The sequence below is a fragment of the Heliangelus exortis genome, chromosome 1 (assembly GCF_036169615.1).
Source record: "Heliangelus exortis chromosome 1, bHelExo1.hap1, whole genome shotgun sequence".
NCBI lineage: Eukaryota > Metazoa > Chordata > Aves > Apodiformes > Trochilidae > Heliangelus > Heliangelus exortis.
In genome coordinates this window covers 187,409,450-187,425,379 of record NC_092422.1, presented here as the reverse complement: position 1 = coordinate 187,425,379, position 15,930 = coordinate 187,409,450, and the positions used below count along the sequence as shown (strand labels likewise).

The 15,930-nt window shown below is 33.8% G+C and overlaps 1 protein-coding gene and 1 long non-coding RNA gene across 5 annotated transcripts in view; one reads left to right on the top strand and one right to left on the bottom strand.

The window, feature by feature from the left end:
• Positions 1–15,930, top strand: part of CACNA2D1 (calcium voltage-gated channel auxiliary subunit alpha2delta 1) — a 361,517-nt gene that overhangs the window by 264,819 nt on the left and 80,768 nt on the right. For all 4 annotated transcript variants that reach the window (XM_071734046.1, XM_071734050.1, XM_071734049.1 and 1 more), the window contains exons 8-10: positions 5,718–5,787; positions 6,555–6,605; positions 7,683–7,782. In XM_071734046.1, the coding sequence (XP_071590147.1) occupies positions 5,718–5,787; positions 6,555–6,605; positions 7,683–7,782 (221 nt within the window). The remainder of the gene's footprint in view (positions 1–5,717; positions 5,788–6,554; positions 6,606–7,682; positions 7,783–15,930) is intronic.
• Positions 1–15,930, bottom strand: part of LOC139791612 (uncharacterized) — a 67,219-nt gene that overhangs the window by 49,954 nt on the left and 1,335 nt on the right. The window lies entirely within an intron of this gene.

The following is a 15,930-nucleotide window of genomic DNA, read 5'->3' as shown; positions in this document are numbered from 1 at the left end:
CTATATTTTTTCCTTTTTGTTTTATTCTTTTCCTTTTTTACTGTGGGTTAGACTTGCATTTAGCCTTACTTTGTCTACGTATATAATAAGTATAATATGATGGGAAGTTTAATTAATTAGAAAAAAATAGTCTTTTTACATTGTTCATGCGAGTATTTTACTAGGATATTAAAATCTTCCTTTATAATTAGGGTCTACAAAGTGTAAAATGAACAAATTCACAGATAAAGAAAAGATAATGCTGCAGCCCTGATTATTCAAAAAATAAAATTGTCCCTAAAGTATTTAAATTCTTGGATTAAAAGTGTGGACAGGTGGGAGGTAGTATTATCTCTTCTGCTGCATTAAAAAAATAAATCTTGAACCTGTTCATTTCCAGATGTAGGTGAAGCAGATCTCACTCAGCTACAGGAACATTTCCTCCTTAGACAAATTAATAATGGAAGAGCCTTAAAAATCAATTTCTAATAAAATAAAAGGATACCTCTCTAAATGAAGGACTTGCTGTGCACAGCTGCTCTCGTGTTAACCATTATTGGCAAGCAATAGTACTGCAGCCACGATATTGAACGCTTCAAAGAAAGTAATTATTGAAGCAGATACTAAAAGACAAGAAAGCCTAAAAAATCCATACAAAATTAATCAAAAGTCTTGAAAAATCTAGGAACTTCATCATTTTTTTTTTGTTAAAGGTTTTGTATTTTATTGCTATCAATTCCTCTTGATAGCAGCATTTAAAGGAGCCTTTAAAATAAAAAATAAACAATCCACAAAATAAAACCCAAAACACTTTCCCAGGAATGCTGCATATAGATTATCAATTACTGCAATTATTATGCAATTTGGATAGTTCTGCATCTTGCACTGAAATAAACCTCTTTTAGAGCTGCTCACTTCCCTTTTTTTTTTTGAATAGCTGGGAGGAAAGAAGATGGGCTGACATGGTTTGAATCTACCCATACTTGCTTGTGCCTCATTTTGCAAAGCTGATGTGCTCCGTGTTGTAGCTGTGCAAGCAGATTCACTTGGTTACAGGATAATGGATTATTTCTAGTGGGTTAATGTTTATTTAGGACATAACAAGCTCAAAATCAACTTTAACAACTATTTGTTTTCCTAACCCCATAAATGCTATATGGAAGCTGACTGCATAGTAACCCTTTGTGATGGAAAGGTGTGAAGTGTCTGTCAGAATAAGATGATGCTGTCTGAAATTTGATAATTGGAATTTGTTACCTGTCCCACTATCAGCTTTTAGCCTCTTTCCCCAAATGTATTACAGGGATGTAAAGCTGTTAAATATTCATCTGTGCCTCTGTTCCTTGCACATGCATACCTACCCAGTAGAAGAAGGCAGATATAAGTGATATCTCATTTGGCAGAACTTTCAGGAAGACCTCCCCCATGACACTCACCTATGTCTCTGGAATCATGAAATGAATTAGTAGGCTTATACCTTATGACAACCTCCGTAATGCATGAGTTGATTTTGAATGTAATCAACAAAACTGAGGATTTCCACCCCTACTTGTGCAGGATTAACAGAAGAGCGTGCCTTACTGTTGCTTGAAATATAGCCAAGCCTATATCTCTATAAGGCAAACAGCAGAAGTGGAATGGGATATGAAATAAAATGAATAATTTATAAAATATCAAATCTAACCATATGCCGAATGGGAAAAATCATCAAAGGAAAACATGACTAAAGCCTAATGTATGCAACAGAGAATTGTGTATTGTTGACATATTTCAAGATATTAATATGCAGCAATAAACCATGGTGAAGCTGAGGTCTTAAAGACATTTGGTGAGACAGATTCCAAGGCATCTGATTAAAATGCATGTTTTAAACACTAGGATATAAAAATATAACTGTAAATCTCAAAATCCTTCATCTTCAGTTTTAGGGTTTTTTTGGAAAATGTGTAATCATTCTTTTTGTGTGTTTTAGTTTGCTTTCATCTTAGACCATATAATGGCTTTTGTCAGTAAGATGTAAGCCAAATGGCTTTATAGCATTTTCTGTATATGAGCCAAGACAATTTTTTTCCAGTGGTTTCCATCCCTTTTCATTATTTCCTATGTAATTATATATGCATAATAACTTATTTTTGTATATCGAACATTTGTAATATTTTTTGAATTATTTTTTTAAAATTGAAATCAGGATAAATTAAAATCCAGTCTTTGGAGATCAAGTGTCCTAGTGTAATCTCAGTTTCCTAGTAACAGCAATTTCAATAAGATCCCTAAATACTCAGAATGTTACCAAAACCAATGAACAGATTTGAGACCATTCAAAGCCCTCTGAAATTAAAAGTGTTAATCCAGGGAGAGGTTAGGATGAATTACTAATTTAGTCATGTTAATTCTCAAGATTAAAGAAGGAATTCTACATTTCTTTGATGTGAATGAAATTTTACATACTAAGGACTGAGTCCTTGCTTATGCTTAGCTATGCAGAGACTTAGAACCAGATATGTAAACTGTTGTAGAAAACATCATAAAGATCAATAGTAATAGTACCAGTTTTCTCACTAACTTTTAGCAATTAATATTGTTGAAATTTTATTTCTTAGTTTTAGTTGTAATTTTGGAATACAAAATTGTATTTCTTAATTAGCATTTGTATTATCCACGCATTAATATCTGATGAAAAATTTTGCACTCACGGCATAAATACAGAAAAATTGCATCACATGGAAATTTAGCATCTAGATGCTTGTTATTGCTTGTTATATTTGTCTCAACAGGAGGTAATATATTAATTAGGAAAAAGAAACCTAATGACATGTGGCATAGAAAATTCTGGTTTAACTGTATAGTAATTATATAAGTTTTTGAAGACCTTCTGCATATCTCTCTGAAGTTGCTGAAAATCTTCCGGGATGATGAATATGAAAGGGCCATTCTAATGAAAGAGGAGTAGTTTAGCTCTTGTGTTCTCCACACTGTCTATCTCACAAAATGAAAACTGTGTTACCATTCATAGTAATCTTCAAAAGGTTTGTAGACAGTCTATAAGTAGAGTGCTGAATGGTTTATTCACAGTTTCTTTTGGGTATAACTGGACTAATGTAGTAGTTCATAGTCTAGTTCTGGTGCTTGTTGTGCTTTTTAACTCACTGATAGATACATAGCTAGAAGGAGACATTTTAACTTTCTGACAATCCAGGAAATTACTTTAAACTATCATAGAACTGAGTGCAAAGCTTAATTGTTCAAGTCTTAGCAGAAGGACCTCCTCTGAAGAGCGATTTGGGAAGATTGTCCCCAGAATCTGTCTTAATCAGAAGTTCTGAGCATTCTCTCCGTAAACAGTAGAGAAGAAAAGAAATAATAAATAATATTCTGGTGTTTTAATTGCAGTTAACCCCCCACCCCAGCTGTTATTCTACAGAGCCTTTTGGTGCTTTTGGAAATGTTAGGGAAAGTTTCAGGCATTCCAAATATTATTTGGCATTTCCTTGCAAGTATAAGTATTAATTTTGTTTCTTAATGTTTCTGGAAAATGTACCTTACTATGTTTTTGTCCCAATTCTGAAGTGCATTCTGTCCGGGAAACTGGTGTTTGTCTAAAGAATATTATGTGCTTACTTGTCAAGTGGTATCATATTAACATAAATTTGTACCTCTGAAATTTTAGAGACTAATGTAGCTGTGCACTATCTTCTGTTGCACAGACAAAATGCAACTGTAACCCATATTTCAGTAAATTATAGTTTGGAATTTAAAAAACTTAAATTGTAGTATAAAATAGAATGTGAAGTAAGTTACATTATCATCTTCTTGAAGGCTATGATAACAGATAAATTCTATCTAAACATTCATGTGATGATTTTCAGTAGATAATTTATGTTATCAATGGTGCCAGTCTGTTATTTTGTGAGCCTTTAGAAAATTGATGCAATTTTAAATGAATGCTTATGTCAGCATCCACTGTTACAGAATAATATGGTGATATTTAAAAGCACTCTTTTTCAGCTCCTGAGCTCAAATTCTCTTTGAATGACCATCCATTTACTTTGGAGAATGTAGTTAAGGAGCTGGACTTGTCTTTTATATGAAAAGAAAAAATATACAAAGAGGTTTAATTCAGAGATTGCTAAAAGTTATTGTCACAGTAGCAGTGTAAATTGCATTTTATCTGTTTTGAAATAACTCTAGATGTATACATTCAGATAATTCTGTGATTATGAAGACTGTCCAAGATGAAGGTTGATAAAGGGGGAAAGATTTCGTAGGCACAGCTTTTTTATTGAATATCACTAAAAAGACTGACAGTTTGGGCAAACATATAGTACTGCTGGTCAGTACTATGACTCAGACTCATAAAATACTACTTATTTTAGCCTATGTATATTCATGCAATGACACTTAAGTTACAAATCTGTCGTGATGCATTATCTTAAACTTGTCTCAAAAGTTCTACTCCCTCAGTTCTGGAAATTTCTAAGACTTTTTTCACTTCACACCACAAAGGACTGTCTGGTAGTCTAATCTGAAATCACAGATCAGGCAATGCTGATGAAGTTTGAGGTTCTTATAGTGTGCAATAGTACAACGATATACAGTGTTTTCTGTGGCTGAAAACCGTATACTGATAGATGTCCTGTGGCTTATGCTTGACTTAAATGTTCTGGAAACTGATGTGCAAATTCAGATTGTGGTCTCTTAGGAAAGCATTCATTTAGTTAAACGAAAAATAGGCAGCTACTCTGAGCTGGTGGCTTCTTTTACATTAGTGGATAGAGATACCATAATTTTTTCCCCTTTGTTGAGTGAATGCTTTTTTTCAGGAAGAATCCTGGAGCTGCCTACACATTTCTTTATTTCCTAGACAGAAAAATGACTGGTGTCATGAAATAGCTCCTCCAATGCTGTTGGTATAAAGTGAGAGAGCAAATTCACAGACTCATAGAATGGCTATGGTTGGGAAGGGACCTGAAAGATCATTGAGTTCCAAAACCCCTGCATGAGAAGGGTCACACCCCACTAGACCAGGTTGCTCAAGGGCCCATCCAACCTGGCCTTGGACACTTCCAGGGAGGGGGCAGCCAAAGCTTCCTTGGGCAACCTCTTGCATTGTCTCACCACCATGGTAAAGCTTAGATTAAATGCTTACAAAAGGTTATTAATCTTAGTATTTCCTTGACAGAGACATGAGTATTTCCATCTCTTTTTATTTTCATAAAATATTACACTTTCATGTCTAATTCACTTTTTGGGGTAAAACTTTCCTGGTCAGTGTCCTGGTAAGTTTTTTAGATTCATAACTGAGCTTTAGATCAGTACAGTATTGTTGCATACAATATTAATCAGCTTAAAACTTTTAACTTAAAACTTTTTTGTGGGTTTTTTGTGGTTTTTTTTTTTTTTTTTTTTTTTTTTGGATGAAATACTTTCTTGTTAAAAAAAAAGGGAAAAAAAACCCCAAAACATATTCTGAGTGCTGTAGTTGAAGTTCTGGTTCCATTCAAGTGAGTAACTGTTTCTTCATCACAAGTTGGCTCCTTTAAGTTTTTATCTATATATATTTTCATTTAATTATACCATACACTCAACTATGGATGCATATATATCAAAAACAGAGTGCACATATACAGATACTTTTTTCTCCATAGCAAGTATTTATATGTATATCGTGTAAAGTCTGTGATATTGTTGTAATTAAAATACTTGAGATTAAGTTTGTTTTTTTTCTTTTTTCTTTTTAGCTTCTCCCTGGGTAGATAAAAGCCGGACACCAAACAAAATAGATTTGTATGATGTTCGCAGAAGACCATGGTAAAATTTCTTTAAAGGATTGATTTATATATGTCACATACTTTCTAGATATGACTAAAGAAGAATTAAGCTGATTAATTTTACTGACTAGTCCTTATTTTAGATATTGTTATTTTCTTTTTAAAAAGCCAGTTCATTCTTCTGAATAAATGTTTAAATTATACTATTTGTTATGCAATACCCAGTATGGTGCTTCATAGTGTTGCTTTACATGGACCTTTCATAGCAGAATGTCAAGTATGTAAAAGGCAATTTAAAACTTCTATTTTGTGCAAAGGTCAAATGCAAATTATTAAACTGAGCCATTTTCCCAGATTTTCAAAATGTTTACAAATACGTCTCAATGGTTTACACCAGGAAAAAACCCATTAGATTGGTGACCTCTTACTTAAGGTATGATGCATATTCATACTTGGATTCATACTGGTTGAATATATTTCAAAGTATGAAGTATTTTTCCCTGAGCTGGAATGATGCAATAATTTATCTGTCTTTAAGATCTTTAACTGTGAAACAGCAATTATATTTTTAGTATCAACATATGAAAATTGTGAATTTGAATTAGTATATCCTACTTCAAGATTTTCCTAATGTGCTTTAGATTTTGTTTTACTTAGAAGATACATCAAGAGAGGAAATGATAGTACTACAGGAGCAGGATTTTGCTGACTCACCTGAATTTAGTTTAGAGATCACCAAGTATCTTCCATCACACACAACAAATGTGGTTTCAAATTTATGTCATTCATACCCTTTATTTATTTCAGGTATATCCAAGGAGCTGCATCTCCCAAAGACATGCTAATTTTAGTTGATGCGTAAGTGTTTATTGTCTAGATATTGGCATTAGAACATAAAAGTACTTAAATACTTAAATTTATCAAACAAATCTCTATATGCTGGGAAGTGGAGAGAGGATTAAGGATCAAAAATCCTGGTATAAGCAAACTACACGGAAAATAAATCATTCCAAAAAGCTGAAACCAAACTTGAAAGGTATTTAAGCTGGGGAAAATGAAGTGGGTTTTTTTAATTACTTTAATAATATTTTGCTTTCAACTTAATTAATGGAGTAATCGATTGAAAATTTCTCACTCACATGCCAAGATTTATTGTGAAACACAAACCTTAAAGCAAATTCCAAGAATCATTATAATAGAATTATTTTTTTAAAACTTTGATTTAATGAGCCTGAAAGATGAGAATGTATGGAGTCTTTGGATGTTTGACTGCACATATTTAAAAATTGGCAATTTTGGTTTCTGTAAAACACTTGTTGACAAAAAGTGAACAAAACAATTTATAAAAAGTCTCTCTTTGCCTTGGCAAGGCTTCCCTTGTTTAGTTAATGTTGAGGGACTGAAGCAAGCTTTGAACCTGATGTTTCAGATTACTTTATGCTGAAAAAATAGTCAGTAAGAGAATTTCTATTTAAAACTTTTGAATATGGTTAAGTGCTTTCATATCAGCAGCAAGTTTTATCAATATTTGCTATTTCTTCACTTCAGCTTAGGTTTTGCCTTGAATCAAACAAGCTGTAATTTGATACGTAAAAACCTAAAGCTGTAAATCTATGTGTAGGTATATAAAATGTTTAGATAATGTATTGATTTAAAGTGGTAAACTCTCTCAGATTTCTTGACATGAAAATGAGGAAATTATGTACCATTATGACTTCATCAAAGCCACAGAACTGGGGCTTTAAACACCAGTTGTGGTCTGAACGTTTTGTTATAAGGTAGCAATACTAATGATGAGTCAAAGCATTCAGGAAAGTTCTAAAAAAAATTGTGTAAAGGTTGGTGACAGTGATAGTTTTTGCTCTGTGTTTTCTTTTTATATTTTACATAAATCATTAAATTCACCTTTTCTATTATCTTTTATATTTCTGTTAGGAGTGGGAGTGTCAGTGGGCTGACATTGAAGCTGATACGCACCTCTGTCATTGAGATGTTAGAGACCTTGTCTGATGATGACTTTGTGAATGTAGTTTCAGTGAGTATCTGTTCTTACCACAAAGCTGTATTGTCAACAAATCTTTAAGCAAACTATTTTCAATGCCAGATATGAGATACTTGGATGTTAAGCTTTAAGAGTCTTAAAATATATTGCAAAATACCACATTTTGCTTACTGTGGTTTTGAGAAGGATAACAAATATCCTAGATTCCTAGGATAACAAAAATCCTATCTGTACATTTGAGTGAAGGGAAAATATAATTTAAACAAACTTCTGTGTAGCCAAGTTCTTCTTTCCAATATATCATTCTTGTCTATTTAGCATGAAATATACATATATGAGATGGTATATGAAATGGTATATGAAAATGGTATATGAAATTTCTCTTAAAATAGTTGGTGGCACCCAGGTTTTATGTTGCATTGGGAGATAAAATGGTACAGAGCAGGTAGAGAGAGGTTCCTTCTTCCAAATAGCAGGCATTTGGGTTGCTTGTGTTAGCTGATGCATGATGACCAAAGCTACACAGCAATGGTGCTGAATAGGTGCTCCTCAGAACTTCCACATTCAGCAGTGTGATGGGTAGGAAAGCAGTTTTCCCCATAAGCAGTAATGTAATAGAGGGGAGTATACATATTGGAGCTCAAAAATGCTTATAATTTAAGCATACAAGACAGCATTTGTGGTGTGTAGAACAGAGGACTACTGGGAGGCTGGACTGCAAGAATTGCTAAATGAAGAACATGCTGGGTTTTTTAGGGCTGGCTTTTCAGCAGAACATGGTCAGAAACGTTAATACTCTATATAATAACTCCACTTCAAACTTAGCTACCGGACTTGGAACTTGTGTTTCTATATAATAGAGGTTTAAGTAGGTCTTTAAAATAGTTCTGAGTTTGTTCTAATACTTGCTTGGAAATTAAAAATGCAAATTCCAGTGTTTTTAGAAAGCAGATTTGCAGAAGGGGAAATATGCTATGGACAAATTTCAGTTTTTAGTCTGATGCTTTGGTTGTCATGCTCTAGCCTTGGGCAAGACTTATTTTGGTTTTAATAAGCTGTTGAACTGTAAATCTTTGATTCTAAGGAGGTAGGATGGAACATTGACATACTCTTAATGACAAGGGACAGCTTGCAAGATGAGTAACTCTGGAATGATTTTGGAAGCAATTTTCAAGTTCTACAGATATGTGGTAGCCAGCCTGGAGGGAGAAAGACCTGAAATATCACTATGAGAAATCGCTTTGAACACCACTTAAAAGCGATTGTGAAAAGCTTCATCATTTGCTGCCAATCTAACTAGACCTTTAGTCAAGTAGTAGAGAGAAACTTTTATTCACAATGGCATTACCTTTGTTAAGGTTTTTAATAGTAGAGTAGAATGTTTTCTTTGTGGAGAAAAAACCAGTACTTTTAAAAATTATTATTATTTTTATGAAAGGAAATAAGCTTTTCTGTAGTGACATCAGCAAGATGAAATCCTGATTTAAAAAAAGAATTCTAAACTGCTGGAAATCTGTTTCTGCATTCAGTGGAGCTGTGCCAGCTTTTGTCTCAACTACCCCTGACTTCTGGACCCCCAACTACCTCCTGATTTACAGAGCTGTGTGAGCTCTTCATTTACTCCCAGCTGACCAGAAGCAGTGCATCTTAGTACTAAGTCTTCCTTAATCTCAGTATTTTTTATTAGCTAAGGTTCAGTGGTGTTCCAACAAGGCCCCAGTATTGGGTTTTGTGTCAAAAAAGGACTAGAAATCATTGAGTATTTTCTGCACTACATTTTCCAATTGGCTTGTAAGTTACAATGTGTAAGGTCCTTACTTCTCTGAATTAATTTTAGAGGCACACATCAGCTCATTGATTGCAGAACCAAAGAGGGTTTTTGGTTGCATTGTGTTCATCTTCAGAAGACAAAAGTCCAAGAAGTACATGTAATAGCACTTGGCATCTCTAAATCTTTTATAATGTGGTCTTGTGCATTTAGGATTTGAATTTTCATATTAGATCCTTTCAGTATTGCAAATACTTTTGTATAGCCTATGTTTTCATGTGTTTAAGTGACTTATATCTACTGCAAAGTTGATACCAGTTGCTGCACTGTTTTCCTGTATTTTGTTTTATTTTTATGCTTGTTTTAGATATCACAACACTTGAAGTGAAACAGTACATTTGGAGCAATCATTATTCTGATCAGTCAGATTATTGAGAATTTCATATTATTCTCATTTTAGAGGATTTCTTAGAGGGTCTGAGATCTCATCTTTATTCAAGTATTCATTTCTTCTCTTAACTGCTTAGTTTTTCCCCACCTTTTATTTTTTTTCCTTGTCTATCTTTTGTGAAATGCCCTATACTGGTGATTGTTAGGCTTATATACCATGTTAAGAGACAGATTGTTCATCATTTTCTGTCTAATTTGAAAAAAAAAAAAATTTTTTTATTTTTTAAATGAGGTGAGGATCGTATGGAAATTCTCATATGGAGGCTGAGGGAGGTGATTCTGCCCCTCTGCACAACTCTCGTGTGATCCTACTTGGAGCAGTGTGTCCAGCTCTGGAGTCGGCACAGGAAAGACATGGACAAGCAAGCCCAGAGGAGGGCCACAAAAATAATCAGAGTAATGAAACATCTCTGCTATGAGGAAAGGTTGAGCAAGTTGAGGTTGTTCAGCCTGGAGAAGTGAGGCAAAACCATGGAACAGGCTGTCCAAAGAGGTAGTAGATGCCCCATCCCTGGAAACAGTCAAAACCAGTTAGGATGGGGCTCTGAGCAGCCTGAGCTAGTTGAAGATCCCCTGCTCATTGCAGGGAGGTTAGACTATATGATCTTTTGCAGCCCCTTCTGACCCAAACTATTCTATGATTCTAGGACATGGTGATACACAGAAAATTGTCACTACTCTTCACAGCTCCCTCTGTGACAAAGACATGTCTAAATAAAGTCTAATTCCAGTTATTTCTTCATAAATCTAACCCCCAAAATATTAAATTAGACACTTGGTTGTAATTGAAAGAAATGTAAATTTATTCCATATGCTTAATTTTACTGCTTAAGGACTTTTTCTCTTGAAGCATCCTGGTATTAGACAGCATTGGTTAATTAAGAAGTCAAAAAGGCTAGGTGATGATTTTCAGTTAATATAATATTAGCATAGGGACATAGGAATATTAGTAATAACTGGGAGTTATCTACATTTTTTTTTCCCTCCTGGATCTTTTGGCCAGGAAAGCCACAATTATTTTATGGTTTGTTAGTTATAATAACCATGGAGTGTTTAGAAATGAGATTTTGAGTTAACTGGAGAGCTGTTTTACTGCTAACCTCTGCCAAATGTTGTCCCACAAAACCCATATGTATGATGATTCATGTCTACAACTGAGAGACACGGATTTATGCTCATGCTAATCACTTTGATAAAGTGACAGGATGATTTAATCAACAGTGCCTGGTATATGAAGAAATCCTATGGAGCAAAAATCTTAAAAGCAAATGTCTTAAAATATGTTAGTTCTTATTTAGTTCTTGCATTTAGTTCAGTCAAAAGAGATTGAATGAACTATTAAGTCACATAAAGACTGCCAGGGGTTAATGTGTCATGATTTCCTCTGGGATTTGCATTTTTCTTATCTGAAGTGCTGCTCTTTGTTGCAGAAAGAAAACCTGCTGTTTGAAAGAGCTTAAATGTATGAATAATACAGCTGTTTTCCCACTAATCCTGTTATATGCTTTGATAGCAGTAAGTGGTAGATGATAGGGGCAGCAATTCCATCTCAGCACGCTATGATTTAGTGTCTTGGTTTCAAATGTTGACACAGAGAGTGTAATTTGTTTATGATTGTGGGTAGGCAGCAATTTGCAGGAGAAATGTATTTCAGCTTCAGATCTGTAGAGGTGGGGAAAACAACAAAAGAGAAAAAAAAACTACCTTACAGAAACAGGCACGTTTAAGGTCAGGAGCTGTAGGACTGTTTAAAATCATTTATCCTTTGTAAAAATCCAAACTGATATTTACTGTTAGGAACTGGAAAGTAAGTGTTATGATCATACTAAGGATAACAGAATAATTTTTGATTCTTGTGCACTTCTGCACCTGGACTAATGTATGAGGAAAGCAGATTTCTGGATTAAGTAATTTGAAAGAAAAAACTATGCACCAATCCTATGAAATATTTTTGAGGATAAAAGCTATCTCTGGAAGATACATCCTTTTTTCCACTGATTTTTAATAGCAGCTTATTGTGTAATTCACACAGGTCAGTGGTTGCCAACCTATTTTGCCCCCTTGCTCCCAAGTTGATAAAAGCATTATGCCTTCCTAATTAAAATATTTATTATATGATACTGGGAGAGGAGGGGGAGTTTCATAAAAAGCTCTTAAAGTTATAAAAGCACTCTTTTCTCTTTTCTGCTGCCAGTTCAGAATAAAGTTCAGAATAGTAGTAGTTCAGAATAAAGCCTGAAGTCCTATTAAATGGGAGAAGATACTAAATTTTGCAACAAGGTCTCCTATCAGGTTTAAGCTTTCTTGGCTAGAAGCTTTAGATTTATATGACTGTGTTTGTGTTCAACTGGAAAAAAAAAAAAACCTTCCAGAAATTTCTTTAAAAATTATTTAAAGTTGGTTTTCCTTACTACTTAATTTTAAAGTGTTTTTTTTTTTTTTTTTTTTTTTGTGAACTTTAAATTATATTGCATACTCAAGTAGACCAAGACATATTTTTTTCCTGTGTGTTTGAATTTTGACCCAGAAAATTTCAGTGGTGGTTAGTTTTTCTAGATAACACTGCTTTTTGAGGAAAAACTCAAGCATGCTCATGATAGCAGAGTGAGTTACTGACACAAAAGCAGTTGTGTTTGTGGGTTTAGAGGAGATGAAGAGGATGCCTGTATTAAGGAGCTTGCCAGCAGTCTCGATAAGGTACTTAAGTCCCTACCTTCTCATTCTTCATAATGGACAATATTAAGTTGAAAAATATAAAGATGCAGGTCACATTTTTAATTACTTGGCAAAGAAGAAGGATAGAGAAAAGAAAAAAGGATAGAGGATCAAGTTCCCACTGGGTACAGTCTTTGCAGAATCACAGCTGCATGCAGCAATAAACAAATATACATTATTCCTTCTTTTTGGGGGTGTGGGTTTTTTTCTTAGTCAATGATAAAGTGATATAGAGGCAATTTTAGAGCTGAGCATTGAGCTTTGTGATTAACTTAACAACCCACCTAATTGTATTACTACCTTGTAGTTCTTATTCAACTGAAAGGCTCATTTTCAAGAAAAGGGGAAACGATAGCTGCAGAGAAACACATCTTCATAGGAGTGTTCATTAATGGAAAATCATTAGAATTCCTTAATGGAAGGTCATTATATTGCATCTTCCCTGCTGGGGCACCAAGTGAGTGCTTGTGTGTACTTTACATAGAGGTATGTTTAGTAAAACCTGTAAGTGCTGGGTTAAACAAAGCTCAAAGAAATTATGATTAAAGTCTCCTATCCAATTTCTGCATTGCTTATAACTGCTATGAATGTATATCTATGGAAATATATCTGGAGGGCATATTTAGCAAATATAATGAGGCTGAGTAAACTGCAGATAACAATGGAGAAAATTAGGAACTATGGAAACGCAGAATTATTACACAGTTAGAAAGAAAATTTTTTTGTTTTGTTTAATGGATTAGTGAGAGTAGGAATGGAAGCAAGAAGTGCAGTAGAATAAACGAAAACATAACATTTTTTCCTGCAGAACTGTTTTCATTTTGCTTCCCCTCTAAAGAGAAAGTCTAGAAAGGAGTCAATGACTCTATGTTAAAGTATTTCAGATGGGGCTGGAGTACAGAGAAAGGTTAGGATTGGAAGGAATTTTTTTAGTTTTTGAAATTAGGTTGACTTCAGACCTTGATCCTCAGGACAGTAAATTACATAGTTTGTATCAAGGAAAAATAAAAGTGCAGGACCACTAGGAGTCAAAATTCTTGCAATCTTCTTGCAGTCTTCATCAGATTAATGAACTAGAAATGCTAATAAATCTTCAGACATACCTAGAGACAATTTTCCATCTAAAATAGTGTATGGATTGATGGTCCAGCTTGTCACCTGGGAGGCAAACAGTTAATATTTTGACACAGATTTTTAATTGGATGTCTCCTTTGTTCTGTCTGAATACTGTTACATAAATGTAGAGTGTATCACTAATTTTACTTTACTAATTGGCTCAGATTTTACAAAAAAAAAAGATTGTGGGTGTCTTCTCTGAGGACCAGAACTGGTTTATAGTTGATTGCTGGGTTCTCAAAAACATCTTCCTATAGGCCTGAGTGAGTGATATGAGTAACTGGACTTCAGACATACACTAAAACTCGCAGAATTTGAAATTTTTTCAGCTGTTTTGGAGTTTATAAATGAATAGCCTCATAGATGATTTGATCACAGATAAGAAGTGCTGACACTGGGGAAAACTCTTGAGTCTATAGACTCTCAAAGTGTCAAATAAAAGCACTTCAAGAATCACTGTTTGAAACCAAATAATTTTGAATGGCACATAAGCAGTTAATATGCCTCAACAAATTGCATGGAAAAAGTCTTGTCTCTGTATCAATATTTCATGCTCTCCAGGATGGTGTATTTTAAGCAAACATCTACCACTAAACATAATTGTTAAGGTCTATTACTGAAGCAACCAAGGGAATTTTAAGGACTAGTGATATTTGGGTGGTGAGACAGTGTGCAAGCAGTCAAATTAGATTATTATTATTATTATTAGTTATAGTAGTATTGTATTGCCACTTATCGACTTAAATCTAGGATGCATAAAGGTTTTGTTTCTTTGTTATTTTTTTTCTTTTGATTTGTCCTGCTTATTTAAGTTTTTATCCCAAGTAGCTATTCATCATCCAACTTTGTTACTAATTGACTGGAAAGTACTTTATCATCTTGTGTGATATGAAGTCTTTAGCCTTCATCTTTGTAAATAGGAAATATTTACTAAGTACTTTTTTCCTTTTCTCCATATATTTAACAGCTTAGCCACATCTATCTAGTAACAGGTGTTTACTAGTTAGACTTTTCCTTAACCTTCACTGTTATCTTCATTGTACCAGCCCTATAATAAGTTGGTGTAATAAAACAGACAATTAAGGAATAATACATGATAAAGAGGAGAAAATGAGATATCAATTTGCTGTCTAAATTCTTTTCTAAGTTATGTGATAATGAAAAAGTCTATAAAATGACTTTCAAGAAAGTCTCTTCTCATAACAGCTCTCTCCAAATATGTGTCTAGAAGAAGTGCCATATAGTAGCAGACCACATCCCTGTAGCACTACAGCAGTGCAGCAGTTCAAATCAGCCAGGTTTGTGGGGAAATGCTGAAATTTTCAGTAAGGTCAGAAACATAGGATCTTAAGTAAATAATACATGCTGATTTAGCCACAGATCTTGAAATGACCATAAATGACCATAAATCATACTAAATGATTTAATCTTTCCGCCTACACTGGTGTTATTTGTTGTAACAATATAATAACATAAAATAACAGAAATCACTGCACTGATTTACAGTGCAGCATCATACTTTATGATCTGAACATTAATCCTTTTGTATTCAGTGAGGACTTTGCACTGATTTATGTGCAGATAATCATATTGGTTAGAAAGGTTAACAAAGCTAACTGAGAGCAGATGTGGAACATTATTTGGTTCTTTCCCAAACATTTCTCTTTTATTATGCTACAGTATTTTTTTCAGCAGATATTTCATAACAGTTTTATTGCTGTTCAATGCTGCTACTTGTGATCTGTCAAGACTCTTTTCAGAAGAGTATTAAGCATTTCTGCACCTCAGATATATTGTCTATAATATACATATATACTTCTCACAATGAGAAAAAAACATGATGCATTTTAAATTTCAAGAAATTCCAATAGTGTAAATTGACATGTAATCTTAATTTTATTGATTTCTTGCAATAAAATTTAAGAAATTTTATTTCCATACTCCCTCCTACTGAGTAGTATGCTAGGGTTTAAATGCATGTGTACAATAGTACTGCATACCTGAAGATTATTTCTATGCAAGTCATGAGATAGGAGAAAATAATTATTCTATAGTGAGATACGAATGCTGAACTTTACTACCACATTTTATTTTTCAGCATGTCAAATTACAAAACTTTATTGCTTGAACTG